General features: G+C 41.9%; 2 protein-coding genes and 1 long non-coding RNA gene across 3 annotated transcripts; 1 reads left to right on the forward strand and 2 right to left on the reverse strand.

Annotated features, from left to right (window-relative positions):
- Positions 1 to 1,630: 1,630 nt before the first annotated feature.
- On the reverse strand, positions 1,631 to 7,117 carry p2ry10 (P2Y receptor family member 10). Its single transcript, XM_077022707.1, has 3 exons — positions 6,451 to 7,117; positions 3,080 to 3,307; positions 1,631 to 2,944 (listed from the first exon to the last, which is right to left on the reverse strand). The coding sequence occupies exons 2-3, from the start codon at positions 3,253 to 3,255 to the stop codon at positions 2,101 to 2,103; spliced, it is 1,020 nt and encodes a 339-aa protein (XP_076878822.1). The 5' UTR covers positions 3,256 to 3,307; positions 6,451 to 7,117; the 3' UTR covers positions 1,631 to 2,100.
- LOC143527473 (uncharacterized) lies at positions 5,344 to 6,492 on the forward strand. The gene is made up of 3 exons (XR_013134135.1): positions 5,344 to 5,852; positions 6,200 to 6,214; positions 6,405 to 6,492. It is a non-coding gene; the product is annotated as an uncharacterized LOC143527473 (long non-coding RNA).
- Positions 7,118 to 12,233: 5,116 nt separating the features above from the next.
- lpar4 (lysophosphatidic acid receptor 4) lies at positions 12,234 to 17,468 on the reverse strand. The gene is made up of 2 exons (XM_077022706.1): positions 17,072 to 17,468; positions 12,234 to 14,039 (listed from the first exon to the last, which is right to left on the reverse strand). The coding sequence occupies exon 2, from the start codon at positions 13,851 to 13,853 to the stop codon at positions 12,792 to 12,794; it is 1,062 nt and encodes a 353-aa protein (XP_076878821.1). The 5' UTR covers positions 13,854 to 14,039; positions 17,072 to 17,468; the 3' UTR covers positions 12,234 to 12,791.

The following is a 17,468-nucleotide window of genomic DNA, read 5'->3' on the forward strand; positions in this document are numbered from 1 at the left end:
TGCTGCTGTGCTACATGACTTCTTGTGCATTCCACAAGCATGTGGTTAACCCATAAAATAAATAAGATTATAATGAGCATTATTAATATTGTGTGGCTCTAATCAAAGACTTCATGTTTGGCTCACTTCACTGAGAGTAGTTCAGTTTGTGATTCATATGCCCTGTGTATACCAGGTTCATGTGTTTTTGACTTTTTGTCATACCGCTAAATCTGACAACGTCTCATATTGTCTCATATAATGAGATGTTCTCCTGGACTAGAGTGTATAGTCCTAAATTGTAAGTCATTTTCTACGGGTAATTCCACCACACATTTATTCCAAGACAAAAATGAATCGTTCGTGGTGGTACTGGGTCCAAAATGTTTGTACTTTAATGTGGCCCCTAGGGGTCACTGTAGCGCTTTACATTCATCATCGCATGTAGCGCTTTGTTCTTCTCTCCGTTTGTGGAATGTGTTTACTAACTTACTATGAACTTAAAAATTATTAGACACGAGTCAAAATTTCTTGATATATAACTTGTAGGTGTAATAAATATTCACAAAATAAATGAGGATGTTGAGAGCAATACATTTGTAATAGGTAACTGCTTAATTTATATAACTCTCTCTCTGATTATTGCACGTTTCGTGCAGTCAAACAGAAAGTGCTCTTTGTGTTTATTCCATAAACAGTTGTTTGTTCACTGCTCACCGGTTTCATTTTTGTAGCTAAATTTGGCTTGCCGACCTCTTAACGCGGTTTGACATTTGAAGTACGGAATACTTTGATAATCTGTAGCTCAAAATGTCACTTAGCCTTGCAAAACATTCAACTCTATTCAGTGTCACATTCGCTGTTAAAAGCTTGTGATGTTACTTTGACGTGGCCCGTTTGGGTTCACTGTAGCCAAAGTATGTGCACTGTTGTACTAGGCTGTGATGGGCTAACCTTATCAAGCCATAATGTGTTTTCAGATGGGAGGTTTCAAATGCTCCTTTTGTTTGCCAAAAGACGGTTTCAGTTTAACCGCCACGTCAAAGCTTGGCACGTTTCTACCACCTAGTCTAACAGCTGCTGCTACCGCTAAACTGTTTACCTTACAAACCTCAAAATCTTCTGTCTGAGGACACCTTATGAGAATTGCTCACATTTCATGCAGTTCCTCGATTTTTCGAAGACAAAGAGACATGATGAGTCACTGGATAAGTTATAAACATATTACTCTTGGGTTTGGAGGAATGGACATTTGGCAAAGTATCAAAAAGGAAAGTACACATTTGAAAAGGGTGTTTTCATTGGTTTTACAAACGGTCTTCACATGAAACTCCTTTGTTTGTTTCTTTGTAGAAATAAGACCGTAGTGACACTGTCGCATAGAAGAACGACGTTATTGTTGAGGTCCTGTTATGGTTGAGTTGTATTTGCAGTTCTTATAGTTAACACCGAAGATGTGAAATCTTCTTGCTTATACTCATTTAGGTTTGGGAACAAATATGACACTACCCAGTACTAGTTATTTTAAAATATGCTACAATATAATGAGAGCAGGGCAGATACTATTAGGAACTAGGTCCATTACTAGCTCCATTACATACAACTGGTTCTCTACAGTTTTACATAATCTCAGAAGATCATCAAAACATCCTTTAAGTGGTCGTTTCCGGCATGTTTATTTCAGAAGAGTTTTCGGCTGTAACATAGTAAGCGCAGGTCTTATGGCGTTTCTGCTTAGATAAGCGGATCACAAAAACTGTATGTTCTGCTTTTTCCTTTTAAAAACAGTCATACATCTGAATAATGCAAAATACTCAAGTACGAAAGACTCAAAGCAGGCACCATACAACTCAGTTTTTCCTCTAAGATACATTCAGTGGTGACCTTCATGGCAGTTCAACCCCACAGAGAACCTCCACATAGGCAGAAATGCAGTATTACAAGTGAAAGCCGGCTGCAAGGTGCTTTCTTGTTTCGTTACTGTACAGTGTTAAAGTAAGCGTCACTACTTTCATAATGACTCTTTTATGTTTTAGCTCTGAAGAGGTGCATCAAAAAGCCCTGAGCTGGATGCCGACACAGGCTGGCAGTGCAGTGTTGAGATGCATAAAGGCTCCAAGCTTATTCCCTGTAGGAGGACGTGCTCTCCAGACTCATCAGCCGGCCCCTCAGCACGGAGCTGCCCTGCTTGCTTAGCTGCTTCTGGAACTCCGTGGCCAGGAAGTAGTAGATGATGGGATTGAGGCAGCAGTTGAGGCTGGCCATGCAGAGGGAGATGGGGTGGAACTGCTTGACCACCAGCTGTGTGGGGCACTGGGTGATGATGCCCTGCGTGACCATCAGGTACAGCAGGAAGTTTATGTGATACGGCATGAAGCACACCATGAAGACCCCCGTGCACACCAGCACCATGCGCAGGGCTCGCTTCTTGTCCGTGGCCGAGTGGCCGGCCTGCAGGCTGCGCCGGAGCGAGCGCACGATGAAGAACGAGCAGAAGCCTATCACGGTCAGCGGAGCGACGAACCCCAGGAGCTCCCCGAACGTCATGATGGTGACGGCCACCGGCAGGTTCACCTTGCGCATGGGCAAGTCTTTGAAGCAGCTGGTGCAGTTCTGGTGCGTCTTCTCTTCACTGGTCCTCATCAGGATGAAGGGCAGGCAGCAGAGTCCCACCACCAGCCACAAGGCGGCGCTGATGCGCACATCGTAGCGACGCTTCCAGCGCTTGGCGCAGAAGGGGCGCATGAGGAAGGCGCAGCGCTGGACGCTGATGCACACCAGGAAGACGATGCCGGCGTACATGTTGAGATACTTCAGGTAGAAGCACAACAAGCACATCCAGCTCCCAAAAGGCCAGCAGTGGTTGACTGACAGGTAGTAGAAGATGCGTAGCGGCAGGGAGAGCACGTGAGCTAGATCAGCTATGGCTAGGTTGATCATGAAGATGATGGCTTTGGTTTTCTTGCTGCAAACCAGAGAAGCGACAGGAGCAGATCAGGAAACGTTCAAATCACTTTCGAACTGCGTTCTCCACTTAGTCATTTCGGTAGTGTGTGGGCAGGGCGTATATACAGTACGAAGCCCAAGTAGAGATACTGACCTTATAAAACGACACAGGACCCAAAGACCAAGGCTGTTGCCCAGCAAGCCGGGGATGAAGATGAGCAGGTAGAAGTAGGAGTAGAGCTTGTTCATCTGTTTTTCCCAGTCGTCCATATTGTAGTTGCAGATGAAGGTCCCGTTGGGGACCCCCGACGTGTCGTTCGACGAGATCATTGCCGCACGGTTGCGTCATTTATTGCGGCTGGTCGAGAGGGATGGCAGGGATCTGAAAATGTAAAGATGACCTTTGATGCCAAGGGCTCGCTGTGTGCTGTGTGCTGTGTGCTGTGTGCTTCCTTGGGTTCTGATGTCTAACCTTCATGTTGATTCAAACCTGTCATCAGCATCAGAAGCAGTAGGCACAGACTACAAAGAGGCTTAAAAGCTCACACATCAAGTGGTGGAAGTTTAGTCACAAGAAAAGTGGATATATCATGCCATATTTCATCACATGTTAAACGTTGTGGCAGTGTTGACATGCCATTCGGGAGTTATAGCAACATCCAAAACTGCTACATCTCTGTTTATGTAACTAAGGTTGCCCACAGTGAGAACATTAAACTGACTGTAGTTCTGTATATTGCCTGCCTATATTTACTAGAACATCTCTGCCTCTTCATCCAGGTTAATCTCCTACAAATCTATTAAAACTTTAAACTTCAAGAATTCACTTAAACAAACATGCAATTCGCTTGAAAAATAGAGTACTAAAATCTTACTTCAGAGTTGCAGCATGTGATTTGGCAGTTAGCAGATGGTGTAAATATAGTAATAGAGCACCAGCAGGTCGCATGCTCAAACGTTGATATGTAGTGTACTACACATGTACTACAGTATGTACTACAGTGTTTGTTGATTTCGGTTGTATTATAGTAATGGCCCAAAACCTACCCACATCAATCATAATGGCACCACAAACACTACAATTCTAAATAAAATAAGATCTCCCACTTCTGCTTATTGTTGATTGTTTATTTGGTTAATCACGACTGCGTGATATTTCGTTCTGCACAGACAGGCATTCCATCTTTGACTTCCTGTTCCATGTTTTGAGATGGTACAGGCTGTGCAGTTTTGCCAGGCAGTGAAGACACTGGCCTTCAGTCTATCATGACAAGGTACTGCCATGCAGTTAGAAAGTGATCTGCTTTGCCATTTGACTAGTTCGGGGGTGGCCAACCCGTCATAGACCAAGAGCCACTTTTGTTAATGTGTTACGGCAAAGAGCCACATCGTACATGGGCGAGTGTAGATTGTTGAGCGGGGGGGGGGGGTGTAAATTATTAGCTGTGAGGACAGTCAAATGCGTGTTTCCCACTACGCCGGTTTTAAAAGTATTAGCGGCTCGCTAGGCTTGTAAACAAACCGCGCACCACGAAGATGTAGCAGTGTGTGGCCCCGTTTGTGCAGGTGAGCCCGCGGACCGCCTGGGGAGCCCAATGAAACCAGGCAAAGAGCCGCATGCGGGTTGGCCACCCCTGGTCTAGATCATGGCTAAACACTGAAAAAATGTGTGGGGTTGTGCAAGTGTCTGTTATATCACGTTTGCCACTCTAAGCCACCTTTGTACAGGAACGCGGGTTCTTTTACAGTGAGTGTACTCCCTCGTGCTCAGTCTTTAAATGTAAACTTCAACAACAACAATAATAGCAATAATAATAATAATAATAATAATAATAATAATAATAATAGATATTATAGATATTTTGTTTCATGTATTTATCCAAAACATACTGGATGAAGTGAAAGGAGGGGCCATAGGTAGGTAGCTCTATTAATCAAAAACAGATTATGAATAAGCATGCATTCAGTTCTACACATAATATAATAAAAACATATACTTTACAGTTTAACAAGCATCAACAGATATGCAGTACCTGCTGTGTTTAGGAAAATTTTATATAAACACTCTTATCTCATAAACTGATCAAATTTTCATTCGCGCTAAAAGGCAGCAGAATCCACAGATCCCTTATGTTGCAAGACAGAAAGTGAAGAGGCTATAAGAAATAACCAACAAAGAAAAACATTTCTAGATTGCTTTAGGCTGTTGTCCTACTTACTCAGCAAATTCATTGGAAGATGCTGAATTTTAAAAAATGAAACTGATAGATCATCATGAGTCAGCTATCAAAACAAGTTATGCCAAATTGCTTTACATAAGCATTCAATAATGAAGACATTTCTCCACACATTCACAAGAACTAAAATGTTCAGCTGAAGTTCGCTGTAATATTTAGAAGAGACGTTTGCCCTCTGAAGTCTATAATGTTTGTGAGTTCATGACACTCTAATTCGCTATTGTTTGGAAAATTGGTCATTAAATTGTTCATGATGACTAAACTTCACATTTGCGACTTTTCTCAAGCCCCCGAACACAACATATATTATGAATGACTTGCACTTAATCTGAATGATTTATTAATGTTTAATTGCTTCGGTGATGATAACAGGATGTGGTTTGGAATCAGCTAAGCAGTTCTCCTATCCACAGTACCAAGGAAAATCCACTGATCCAGACATACAGTTTAGACCCTACACATGTTTCATAAGTGCCAACTCCCTTCCTGTATGTCGTCTGGTGAGGAGGGGTGATGGTGTTTGCATGGTTAGACACTAAGCATGACGGCAAGGGGAAGAAGATAACATGATAAAACATGCAGGTGTTTGGTTGGTGAGAAGCCTTTAAATGTCATAGTGGATGAAAGGAAGTGTTTGAGGGTTGCTTCCTTAGTGGAGTACAGCACCCTCGGTGCCCTTTTGGAAACAGAGTGAGTTTCTCTTGCTTGAATTAATTTGACATCAGGCTAATTTAGTCATTTAAGCATTTGCTCCAATTGGTATTGATGACAGACAATATTCTATATGGAAATGGTATTAAGATTTCTCAGTAGTGGACTTCTAAGTAAGACCAACAAAAGCCAGCTTCTGCAGGGTTTTCTGTCATTTTCATCGGTCTTATGGATGTTTAAATTTGGGAATGCATCACAGTGAAATTAACACATATCCAGAGACACCAGGACATGGTTTCAGGATTTGATTTGTGGTTGTTCTTTTCATGCTTCTCATAATATTTCCATGTTTTTCCATGTTCTTGTCATCACAACACTGCTTTCAGCCAGTCAAACAAAAGGTACTGTAGTAAACGTAACTGAAAAGTACTTGACCTATAAACAAACACTGTCATACCCCCATTTGCACACGCACCCTGAATTTCACACATTGTGGTGAAAAGAAGTGTCGTGTAAGAATAAGAGTCCTCTCTTTCACCCTAGACACAGTTATTGGTTTTGTATCTGAACATTGTTCAATATTCCACACAGACACAGGCGAGACATGTGGGTGTACACCTGGCACCTGTTGTCCTACCTGGTACAGACGAGGTGTGCAGGCTCCGGTCTGGTGTCTACCTCTGCAACCTGCTCCCAATGCTGAGCAGTTCTCACCAAATTGCCGCCGTTTTCTCATCCCCTCCCCCACGCCACCTTTCTTGCACGAGGAGGAAGTTGCCCTTATCTGAGCCGAAGTCGTTTGCTGCTTGTTGCAGGGCTGCTTGTGTCTGAAATGCGGTAAAAGCAAACCTTGCACGCTACTCCGTCACATGGTGCATGGCTGCGGCCACGTTTCTGCTTCACGAGCATGTGAACTTGATCTACCTGAGCACACGCAACACGCGTGACGAATGAGAAGTCTGTAAACACATGTAGATGAACGTGACTCCACCCTTCGCATGGCAGCATGGACCTTCTGGAGATAAAAAAACTGCTTAGTCCGTATCTCCACCAGTGGATCTGGAGAGCTCCGTGCTGTTCCTGTGTCCAGCTCTGAGAGAGAGCTACACGTTTCACCACCACAGGAGCGCTTGATAATTCATTCCTATTCGGGTCTGACATGTTGTAAGTCTCCTTATTACTTGCTCAAAGCTCTACTGTAAAATGAAACAAAGGACGCAGAGGGTTTTTTTCTGGCCTGGTTCATGGCTTGCAGTATTTTGGCTGTGTTTTCTAAAGAAGACAGACATGACAAGCAGGACAGAACATGTTATTCGTGCATGTAGTTGAGCTGAATCCAAGAAACGTCTTTCTGTTTAGTTCCAGACAGGAAAGTTTCTCCACAGAAATTTTACCTGTTAAAATCTATTTACCAGATCCAAACCATTTAGATACTGACAGTATGACAATTCACATGTAATATGTCAGAGTGTGCAGCTCAATCAAACACTTAAATAAGTCAAAGTATGGTTACGTACCAAAGTCTGTCCACAGGCTGCGTCACGCTATAGAAAACCAATGAAAAAAATGTGGCTGTTGGACATTATTGAAATTTCCCCTTTTTAAAGGAAGTTTGGAGAGGAAGTCAGATTGCTGTTTGACTGGACATTACACTCATACCATTGTCACATTCACAGAACCACCCTGAGACAGTGCACACTTTCTGCCACAATGTGTTATTCTGCAGGAAATAAAAGTTTTTATAAAAAGTGTAAGCTCTAACAACAGAGTGATGTGTTTATTCAGCAAGAGCGTTTGCTTATGGGGCAGTGACTTTCACATCTTTACCAGTGCACCACAGTCAAAGTCAGCTCTTGTAGATTTTAATGTACAATTCCAAATCCGTATTATATTTGTATATTTAACATTTTGAGTTACATGCACATCGTGCCTAGGTTGAAAGAGTATGATAAACATAAACAAGTTTCCACTTTGCTGCTAAATGGAATGGAAAGTCATGCACAGATCTTCATGTCACTCAGTTTTAGTAACAGGTATGAGAGTAATGTGTGCTGTGTGTGTGTGTGTGTGTGTGTGTGTGCGTAGGTGTGCAAATGTGTGTGTGTGTGTAGCAGGTGTACTGAGGCAGTTTCAGACAGGCTTGTTTCATAAGTGTTATTAGAGAACAAAAAACTGCTATTGGGTTAAAGTCAGTTGTGCCAATTGTGTAATTTCACCAAAAAAGGAATTAGATGAAGGTTCAGTTAAACTGAATTAGATGAAGGTTCAGTTAAACTGAATTAGATGAAGGTTCAGTTAAACTGAATTAGATGAAGGTTCAGTTAAACTGAATTAGATGAAGGTTCAGTTAAACTGAATTAGATGAAGGTTCAGTTAAACTGAATTAGATGAAGGTTCAGTTAAACTGCAGGTTAGCAACATGCTCAACCTTAGCCATGCTGCTACCAACCCGTGATGAAGTCCTGCACTGAAGATTAACATTTTAGTTACAATTTATAATAACAGGCTCTAATGAATATTAACTTAATCATTATCTAATAGTTTATTAGTAATTATTATTATATAAATGGATTATAAATAAATAGTGTAATTTTAACTAATTAACCCAAGATATATCTTCACAATATCTTACAGTATCCTGTTAAACGGACTGCTCTGGTGCTAAATACAGGTGCCACTCAACAAACAACATTCTTTTTGTTTTATTTCTTCTAATCTCTATATGTGCTTTTAAAACAGCACCAAGCTCTTTCAGTAGGTTGTGTGTGACTGTGCCATACAAGTCAAGCAATCAGCACCATCAGTGATAAGAACATAAGAAACTAATGACCAATACCGCAGCATTTAGAACACTAGGTCTGTTGTGTTACCTCCTATCACTGTACTTTTGAAGTGTTTAAAAAACATGACATGCCTGTAAATGATACTAAATAATAGAACTACATATGTACTGATATTGTAAGTATGTAGTTATTATTATCAGTAACTAACAAGCTATTAGATTTTGCTACTAATTAGAACTACTAATTAAGACCTGTCATAATAAAGCACTACCAATATATATATATACACCAGTGTATATATATCACTCTGCAGAGGACACCTATAATTAAGCACATCGAAAGTTTCAGGTTCCACTTTTAACATACAGAATTGTTTTCAAATTTGTCCTTAATAAGTTACGTTTAAAATGAATGCTTGAGATGTACAAAATACACACAATAAGACATAACAGATGTAATAATGCAATGTCATTCTTTTAACATTGTCTGGAACTGTTTGCAGAAGGTGTAATTGTATTTACTGAATGTTTTATGGGTATGTCTGTGTGTGTGGGTAGATATGTGGGTGTGTGTGTGGGGTGTCTTTCTTCCTATGATCTTATCATCATATCTTCCTATGATCATAAACTGTTTTAGCCAGTATTTCCGCACTTTGCTAAACACACATTACATACACATTTTATGTGTAGTTATATATATACACATTAAATAATATATTTTGTTTAAATGTTGATATGTTTACCATGTGGTGTTGTTGCATTTTATTGTGTTTATGTTATGAAAGCTTTTGTTTGTACCGTATATTAATAACTCTTAGGGCTATTCTCTAGAGCTGTCTTTGTCCAACAAGACCGCTGTATTTCGCTGTTCATTCAACCTTTTTGTCTAAGAATTCATTTAATGTAAACAAGCTGTTCAGATGTTAGATTTAGAAATTAAGATATATACAGATTACATATTTACATACATATACAATGTTTACTGTCTACTGAGCCAAGCAAATTAAGTTTAGATTGACATGAACAACCTACTAATACTGTGGACACAATTGATCAAAATAACAGAATAGTGGCTCAGAAAGTTATTCAGGCTAAACATATTCAATAATTTTACCACATAGCATAAGACAACGATTGAAGGTAGACAACGCCGCCTACTGGTCATGGCTGTTATAAGTATTTTTCCGAATGATTAGCTATTACTCGACACTAGAGGGTAGGAAAGAGCTACATTGATTTGACAGACGCAAGAACGTGAACGTGAATTTGGAAAGAGCATTATGCAGAGTTGTATAGTCCAGGTTCAGAAAGTAAAAGTCCTCACCAGGATTTTGCTCAGGCTTCCTGAATTGTGTTGATTCCACTTATTTTACCTGGATTGCACTAATTAGAAACCTAGCAAGCTTGAGCAAAATCCTGGTGAGGACATTTACTTTCTGAACCTGGATTATACAACTCTATTGAGAAGCACCACAATAGCCATAAACGAGTCTGACGATGACCAGAATCAGAGGGCCATCACTGTCCATCAGCTGTAGGAACTAATTGACTCCAAAATATTCTCCAAACTTTGACACATTCTTAATATATTTAGTTTCAGACTTCTAGACTCTTCTCATGGGGGTTATCTCCATTAGCAGTCACAAAAATAAATAAATACATTTAAATGTTTTACTTTGCCATGTGAGTTTAGCTGAACCAGCAGTATGAACATCCAGATAACAATTTTTAGAGATAAATGATTCCCTGTCTGACTTTAGGGGCAGTCATGGCCTGGCGGTTAGGGAACTGGTCTTGTGACCGGAGGGTCGTGGGTTTGATTTCCAGACAGGCCATGACTGAGGTGCCCTTGAGCAAGGCACCTAACCCCAACTGCTCCCCGGGCGCCGGGCTAGGGCTGCCCACCGCTCTGGGCACGTGTGATCCACAGCCCCCTAGTAATCACTAGTGTGTGTGTGTGTGTTCTGACTGCACAGATGGGTTATAAGCGGAGGACAAATTTTGATTGGGGTGTAAAAATCACAATTGACAAAATATGGCACATTACATTATTAACATTATTAATTACTGACCATCTCATTTTACTGCTAAGGTATGATTAAAAGAAAGATACAAACAAGTAAACAAAAAAGAATCTTTCAGAGTTAAATCTAGTACCTGGCATAATGGTGCTGATTAGAAACCAACAATATTAAAATTTACTTTCGATATTATATCATTTCACTCAGTGGAGTACTGAGTAGCTGTACTGCTGTTTAAGAAATGTTAAGAAATTTTAAGGAAAATTTTAAAGAAATTTCTGAATTTCTGCTACATAAAACTGGTGCTATTAGTAAGCATTGCACAAAAACTCATTGTTGTAAAACCAGAAAAAACAAGACAGGTGATACTGTGAAAGGTGTGTTATGGTAACCTGTGGAAAAGTGCTGTAGAAAAATGAAATAAAGTGAACTGACTGAACAGACCCTTCAACTTCTCAATAAAAATTGGACTTAAGATTAATGACAGATTACATGGTTCCTTGTGAATCCCAGATGTAAATCTTTCATCTCTTGGCACTTGCTGGGTCACCTGATCCTCCCTTGGCTTCCTCTTCCTGTGTTTCCCCCACATATCCTCATGACCCTTGACCTCCGCTACCATCGCGTCACCCTGGCTGCGTTTCTCCATACAGCTGCTGTGCGATGTCTGCCTCCATCTGGCCCATGCCACTCTGTACAGAGCTTTTGCGGTGCCCTTTGGTTCTGATACACAAATTTCTCCAGAGTGATTATCAAGCCACTTTGCATTCGGCCATCATGTCCGTCGCCACTGGAGCACTGGATGGTGTTGCTCCTGCTCTGCTATTGGACACTGTTCTTCATTAAACAGCACGATCCCTTTCATCACACCACTTGGCCATACACAGCTGTGCACTGGGAGGTCACGGGTTTGACCTGTCATTCCCCGACTCTCCAGCCCAGAGCGTCTGACTCTGACACCGCTCAAAACCACAGCTGGGCCTCTGGCCCCATATCAGCCAAGAGACTCATTTGGAGTCTGCTCACTAAACCAATAGAGGAAATGTGGCAAGCCCAATAACAACATGTTTAAGCACATTAGGGCAACTCACAGGACCCAAACCTGATTAAGCCTCCGTGTTCAGAGGGAAACAATGACCCACCGCTGTAGTCAAAATAAACACTCCGCCAGGGAAACACCGGACTTCAAAGTTTTTTCCCTTTTCCTCTGCACAAGACACATTACATCTGCAGCAAACTGCTGCATGAGTCAGAGTGTGGAGAAGTAATGTTCATTAAGCTCACCACTCTCTGAGTGAGGGAACCCTTAAACACGTGTTCTCACCAAGGTCTTCAGCACACACGGGGGTTTCCTACGCCTGGGACAGGCTTGAGTGCTGATGACTGACGCTTCAGTTAATAGCACAACACTTCTGCAGCTGTGGTATTAAATCTTAGTTTAGCTGCTCTGAAATCATGGATGTTCATTCAAAATTAATACATGTATTCTCAGTTATTTCTTCAGGTTAGGATTGCTCTGTTCTGATCAAGTGTTTGGTTGATGAAGAGAACGCAACATTGCATTTCAACTGCCTGTGGAGTTTGAGCTTTAGTAGAAGCAGACATTCAAACACAAAATTCATGTAAAAGTGCTGTTTGTTAGGATGGTTCTTTAAACCTGGCAATTTTATACAAGTACAAGTGTCATTATATAAAAATAAGAAAATCTCCTGCTATTCAGTGCAATTGTGTGCATGTGCACACTAAGAAACTTAAACCACTAATAGTTCAGTAACAAATTTTATGTTTACATTTCTAATGGTTAATTTAGGAGTGCTAAATCCATACAGTTTTTAACAAGAACATAGACAAAATCAATAGCTCAGGTGAAACATTACCCAAGCACAGTGCAGATCTGGCTGCTTTGCTACTTTTAACCAAAAAAAATTAATTTTAATCAATGTTTATTGCTCCCATACAATGAGAGACCTTAACAAAAACAGTGTTGGACCTGACCTGTACAATCAAATGAAAAATGAACTAGTCTTTTAGGCCTAAATTATTTCATGTTTTGGCCAAAGTCTGAATTCCAATGGTTTCCTCTGTCTGAGCATAGAGGAAAGGTCTCAATAAAGACCTTCGCAAAGCTCCTCTTGAACTTTCCTGAGACTCGTGGTGTGATCCCCTCACTGCTGCTCAAAAGTGAGTCTCTGTGATCTGTTCTTTTCCGTTGCTGGAGGCTGCGTTTCCTTCCACTGTTTCCATGCAGGTGTTCTCCTTGCTGGAGCCAGGAGCTTCGCTGCGTAGCGTGTTCTCCTGCTTGCCGTGACACTTCCCAGTAGTCAGAGACTTCTGAAAGGACTCTGAGGTGAAGTAATAGACCACAGGGTCAAAGCAGCAGTTGAAGGCAGCCACGCAGAGGGTGATGGGGTACAGGGTACGTGCCAGCCGTTCCAACCAACAGCTGGCCAGGGCTTGCGTGCGCACCATGGCGTAGACAAACAGGACAGAGTTATAGGGGACGAAGCACACGATGAAAATAGCCAGATGCACCACGATCATTCGCAGCACGCGCTCTTTGTTGGTGCCGATCTGGCAGAGCGTGGCGGGCCTGCGCAGGGTCCGCAGGACCATGGAGGAGCAGGCCAGGTTGATGAGCAGGGGGATGAGGAAGCCCACCACCTCGATGAAGATGGTGATCTTGGAGAGGTAGGTCTTCCATGTCTTCTGCGAGAAGCCCTCAAAGCAAGTGGTGGTGGCCTTGCTGCGGTTCGTGGCGGAAAAGAAGGTGACCGACATGCCTCCGCCCAGGATCAACAGCCAGATCAAGGCGCACACGACGGCAGCGTTGCGCCGGGTGCGGACGGAGCGCGAGCGGAAGGGATGGACGATGGCCAGGAAGCGGTCGACGCTGATGCAGGTGAGGAAGAGCATGCTGCCGTAGATGTTCGTGATGAAGGCTCCGCCGGAGATCTTGCACAGGGTGTCACCGAACGGCCAGTGGCGTCTTACGTTGTAATAGATCTTAAACGGCAAGGTGAACACAAATATCAAGTCCGACAGCGCCAAGTTCGTCATGAAGAGGGTCGTCTCGTTGCGCATTTTCATTCGGCAGCAGAAGACGAAGAGGGAGGCGCAGTTGGTGACGAGGCCCACCACGAAGGCGATGCTGTACACCACGCCGTACAGGTTGTACTTAAACGAGTCGTCGATGCCACAGTCCTCCACGCCGGTCTCGTTCAGCACCAGACTCGCCATTGTGGCAGCAGTCCCGTGGGAGGGACTTCCGCTCCCTGCAAATTCACGGGTGTCAAAAAGAGCTGCGGCCAAAGCACACTGCCCAGCCCATCATCGAAATACGCTCCAAACGCAGTGGGCGTGTAGCACAAAGGCACACACAGCTTTCATCTTCTTCAGTGTGTCGGCCCAGCCAAATTCTGCTTCCTGTGGGGGTGAGGGCAGCGAAAGGAAGAGATTTAGCAGAAGACAAAGACATGGAGCACCTCTGGCAGAGTTCTGCCGCACGTGTCTTGCGCTAGGAGCAGCATTACCTTTCACCCAGAATGCTCTATTGTGTTGTTGTCTTGGCCTTCAACCTCATGCACTTCAAACTGATTTCTGTCTCTCCTGCAGGTTTTTTATTTTTATCTACAGACTTCAATCAACAGAGATGCATAGTTTCATATCAGGATATAAATCCTGCGGATTCCAAATGTATTGAAAAATTTCACCTGCTGGACTGTGTAGGTGGTACAAGAGTTTAGATATGAATCTGAAAAACAAAGACTTCCATTTCCAAGACTGGCTTTGAACCTTACTAACTTAAAACTTTACGTTTTAAACCACACTTCAGCGTCACAAGTTCTCACCAGTAAAATTCTATTATCCATTATATTGTACACTATTGGCATTATAAGTGGTTAATGATCTATTCTACAGTCTACAGTATTGCCTATTGAAAAATCAGGCCTAACAGATCCCGCCATGCAAATCTGAGGTATTTAGCATCTCTCAGTGTCACCCGTCTGCTCTGGCCTGTTATCAGCGCAGTGCTTAGAGAATGGTCTACGCAGCTGGGCGGTGCCCTGACAGACGATGAGTGGGGTGACGGATGTGAAGAAGGCTTCCATCATCATCACTCCTCTGCTGAATTTGACTTATTGTGCCAAGTCCAGCAGATTGTATTACTTACCTAACGTACCTCATGTGTAGATCGCTATGTTAGTGGTCCTTTGATGCATTATTTTTGTTTTGATTGAAGTGTAGGTGGTATTTTTTGTACACATCTAATGAAATTCTATTGATGTCCATGTGTAAATTTAAAATTAATAAACTCATTTTAGCAGCAATAACACTAGCAAATGCAAATATACACGTATCCAATATCAGTACAGCTCCAGAGTATTTTCTTATCTGTAGCCTACATGTCTACTGTTGGGTTTTGTGTCTTCAATGCAGAGGTCATCAAACCAAGCCTTCAGTCGTAATGCTGCTAACAACTGTTACCAACTGGTGCAAAGGGGCAGACTGGATGGCCAAGGCAGCAACACCGTGTTGGTCATCTAACACAACCTCAACCTTACTAATGGCCTCATTGACCATCCACAGCCCTCTCCCTAAGCCCGCTGGTGATGGGAGCTGGGGAAGACACCTCGTCTGTGGGGCCGGCGGTGCCCTTGGAGGCCGTGCTCTCCCCTCTAGCGTCAGTACGCACCCTCCAGTCCATTACGCTCTGTGGGAGCCGGCCGCAAATGTGACATCTTCCTTGCGTTTTCACAGGGCCCTCACAATGCCCACACTGTGCCGGGCGCTCCCAGACGGCAGGCTCACAATACGGCCAGTGTGCTGAGGCGGCCCAGGCTCCGGTCGGCCCCTGGGCCCGTCACTGGCAGGCTCTGGCCTCCGAGGCCACTTGACAGTTTGCCCCCGGATGAAGTAAACTGTGCCTGAGATGACTTAATGACGTCACCTAAGTGTAACCTCTGAGGATCTTTAACAGTGGTGCCACTACAACAAATATTGTTTACTTTTCAGCCTTGATGTTAGGTTGTTAGGTAAACACAGCTGACTGGAAATATGCAATCATACTAACTACTGAAGTTATAAATAATGTAATGTTCATTTTAAAAGGGCATTTTGGATCACTTTGATGATATTTTATGACATAACATTGTAAATTAAATTGCATTTGTAATTGCAAAATAGATTAAAGACAAAATTCATTTTTAAGCTAAATGTAATTGAACGATATAAGTAGGACATTTTACTGTTTCGCTGCGCTGAAAACATTGATTGCATGTAACACTGATGTTACATGTATGTTTGTTTGTTTGCAAACAAAGAAAACAGTAAACAGTGCTGTAGATACTCATGTAATCAGAAACTGATTGACAAACATTCAGAAACATCTGAAGGACCAAGAATTAGTTTATTTCCACTTCCTGATTCACATCTCTCCTCTCCTAATCTGCAATTGAATTGTTGAAGACCAACCTGCATTGGTCAATCAAAGTGGTTTTTCTTTGGGGTAAAAATATTGAAAATTGGCATTAGCTCAATCTTATCACATAAACTAAGTCACAATTTATCTTATGTAGAGTTCATACAGGAAGAGAACATTTATCTTTGTTCTGCGCAAGTTTTAGTGGATAACCCTCCCTGTGTGTAAATGCAGATGTTTGCTGTATGAAAATGGTGGTGGAAGATCTATACCATTCTTTGAAATAGTCTATGATGTAATCATTAGGTTCATACAATCCCCTGAAAATATATCAGGTTTCTTTACTCATTCTTTATGGGGACAGAGAGGTAAGTGAACAGTAGGATGATGAAAAATAGAGGCAATATATTTATTCATATGAGATCCTGTTTTTAATGTATTAATATTGGCAAACTAATCTATTGTGAAAATCACAACGTGACTGTCACTTTAAAGGTTACTCACACAGACATGTTTAGTGTGGATTTCCACTTCAGCTTGTTACATCGGTGCCTAAGGTTCTTTTATAATGACTATAGGCCTGTTATTTGGTTATTTTACTCATATTAAAATATTAATGTCTGTTAATAGCCATTGAGAAACAAAAAAAGATGAACATCATTATTTTTGACACCTAAGCACTATTCTCTACCTGGTAAAGATGTTAAACAACCTGGGTCCAAATGTATCAGAGGATGTAGGACAATGACATTATAAGAAAATTGTATTTCCATACAATGGACTTAAGCTCTGTCATCTTTCTTATCTGTCACATTCAATATATGTAGTCTTTCTCCACGACTTCAATGAAATTTAGTTTAGTGAGGTTCAGTTTTCATTAGTTTACACAACTAAGCATCTCTTCACTGTTATTGTGCTGGAAATCCCGACAAAAAATGTGATACAGCCGGTGAGGTACTGACATAACGGATTTCCTTTTTCAGTTTGTCGAACTACAGCTTTATCAAGCAGTCTCCACGATAGTGTAGCTACTTACCTCAGTTTGAGTTCTCGTATTTTCTTTGTGCATCGATTCAAAGTCGTTGTCGTATTCGGGAATTTAAACCTTATATCTGCAAGAGACCTTTCTCCGTCTCCCCCGTCCACGAAGCTCTTGAAATACGTGAATTTGTGAGGAAACATGAACAATTTCATTTAAACCTCCACGCGCTCTGACCTGTTCAATAACCGCACCACACAGGAAAAAATTTAACGCTATGTTGAAATTTTGTCTTTCAGCCTTTTCTGAAAAGGATGAATCAACCTGAGAGAACGGTATTAGGAATCCGTTAGTCTGGCCCTATATAACGGTGTCCTGTAGTTAATCTGAAGAACATAGTCAAACCGACAAGTTGAGCGGTCACAGGAAACGAGACAATAGGATTGTGGCGGCT

Source organism: Brachyhypopomus gauderio, chromosome 11 (assembly GCF_052324685.1).
Source record: "Brachyhypopomus gauderio isolate BG-103 chromosome 11, BGAUD_0.2, whole genome shotgun sequence".
Lineage (NCBI taxonomy): Eukaryota > Metazoa > Chordata > Actinopteri > Gymnotiformes > Hypopomidae > Brachyhypopomus > Brachyhypopomus gauderio.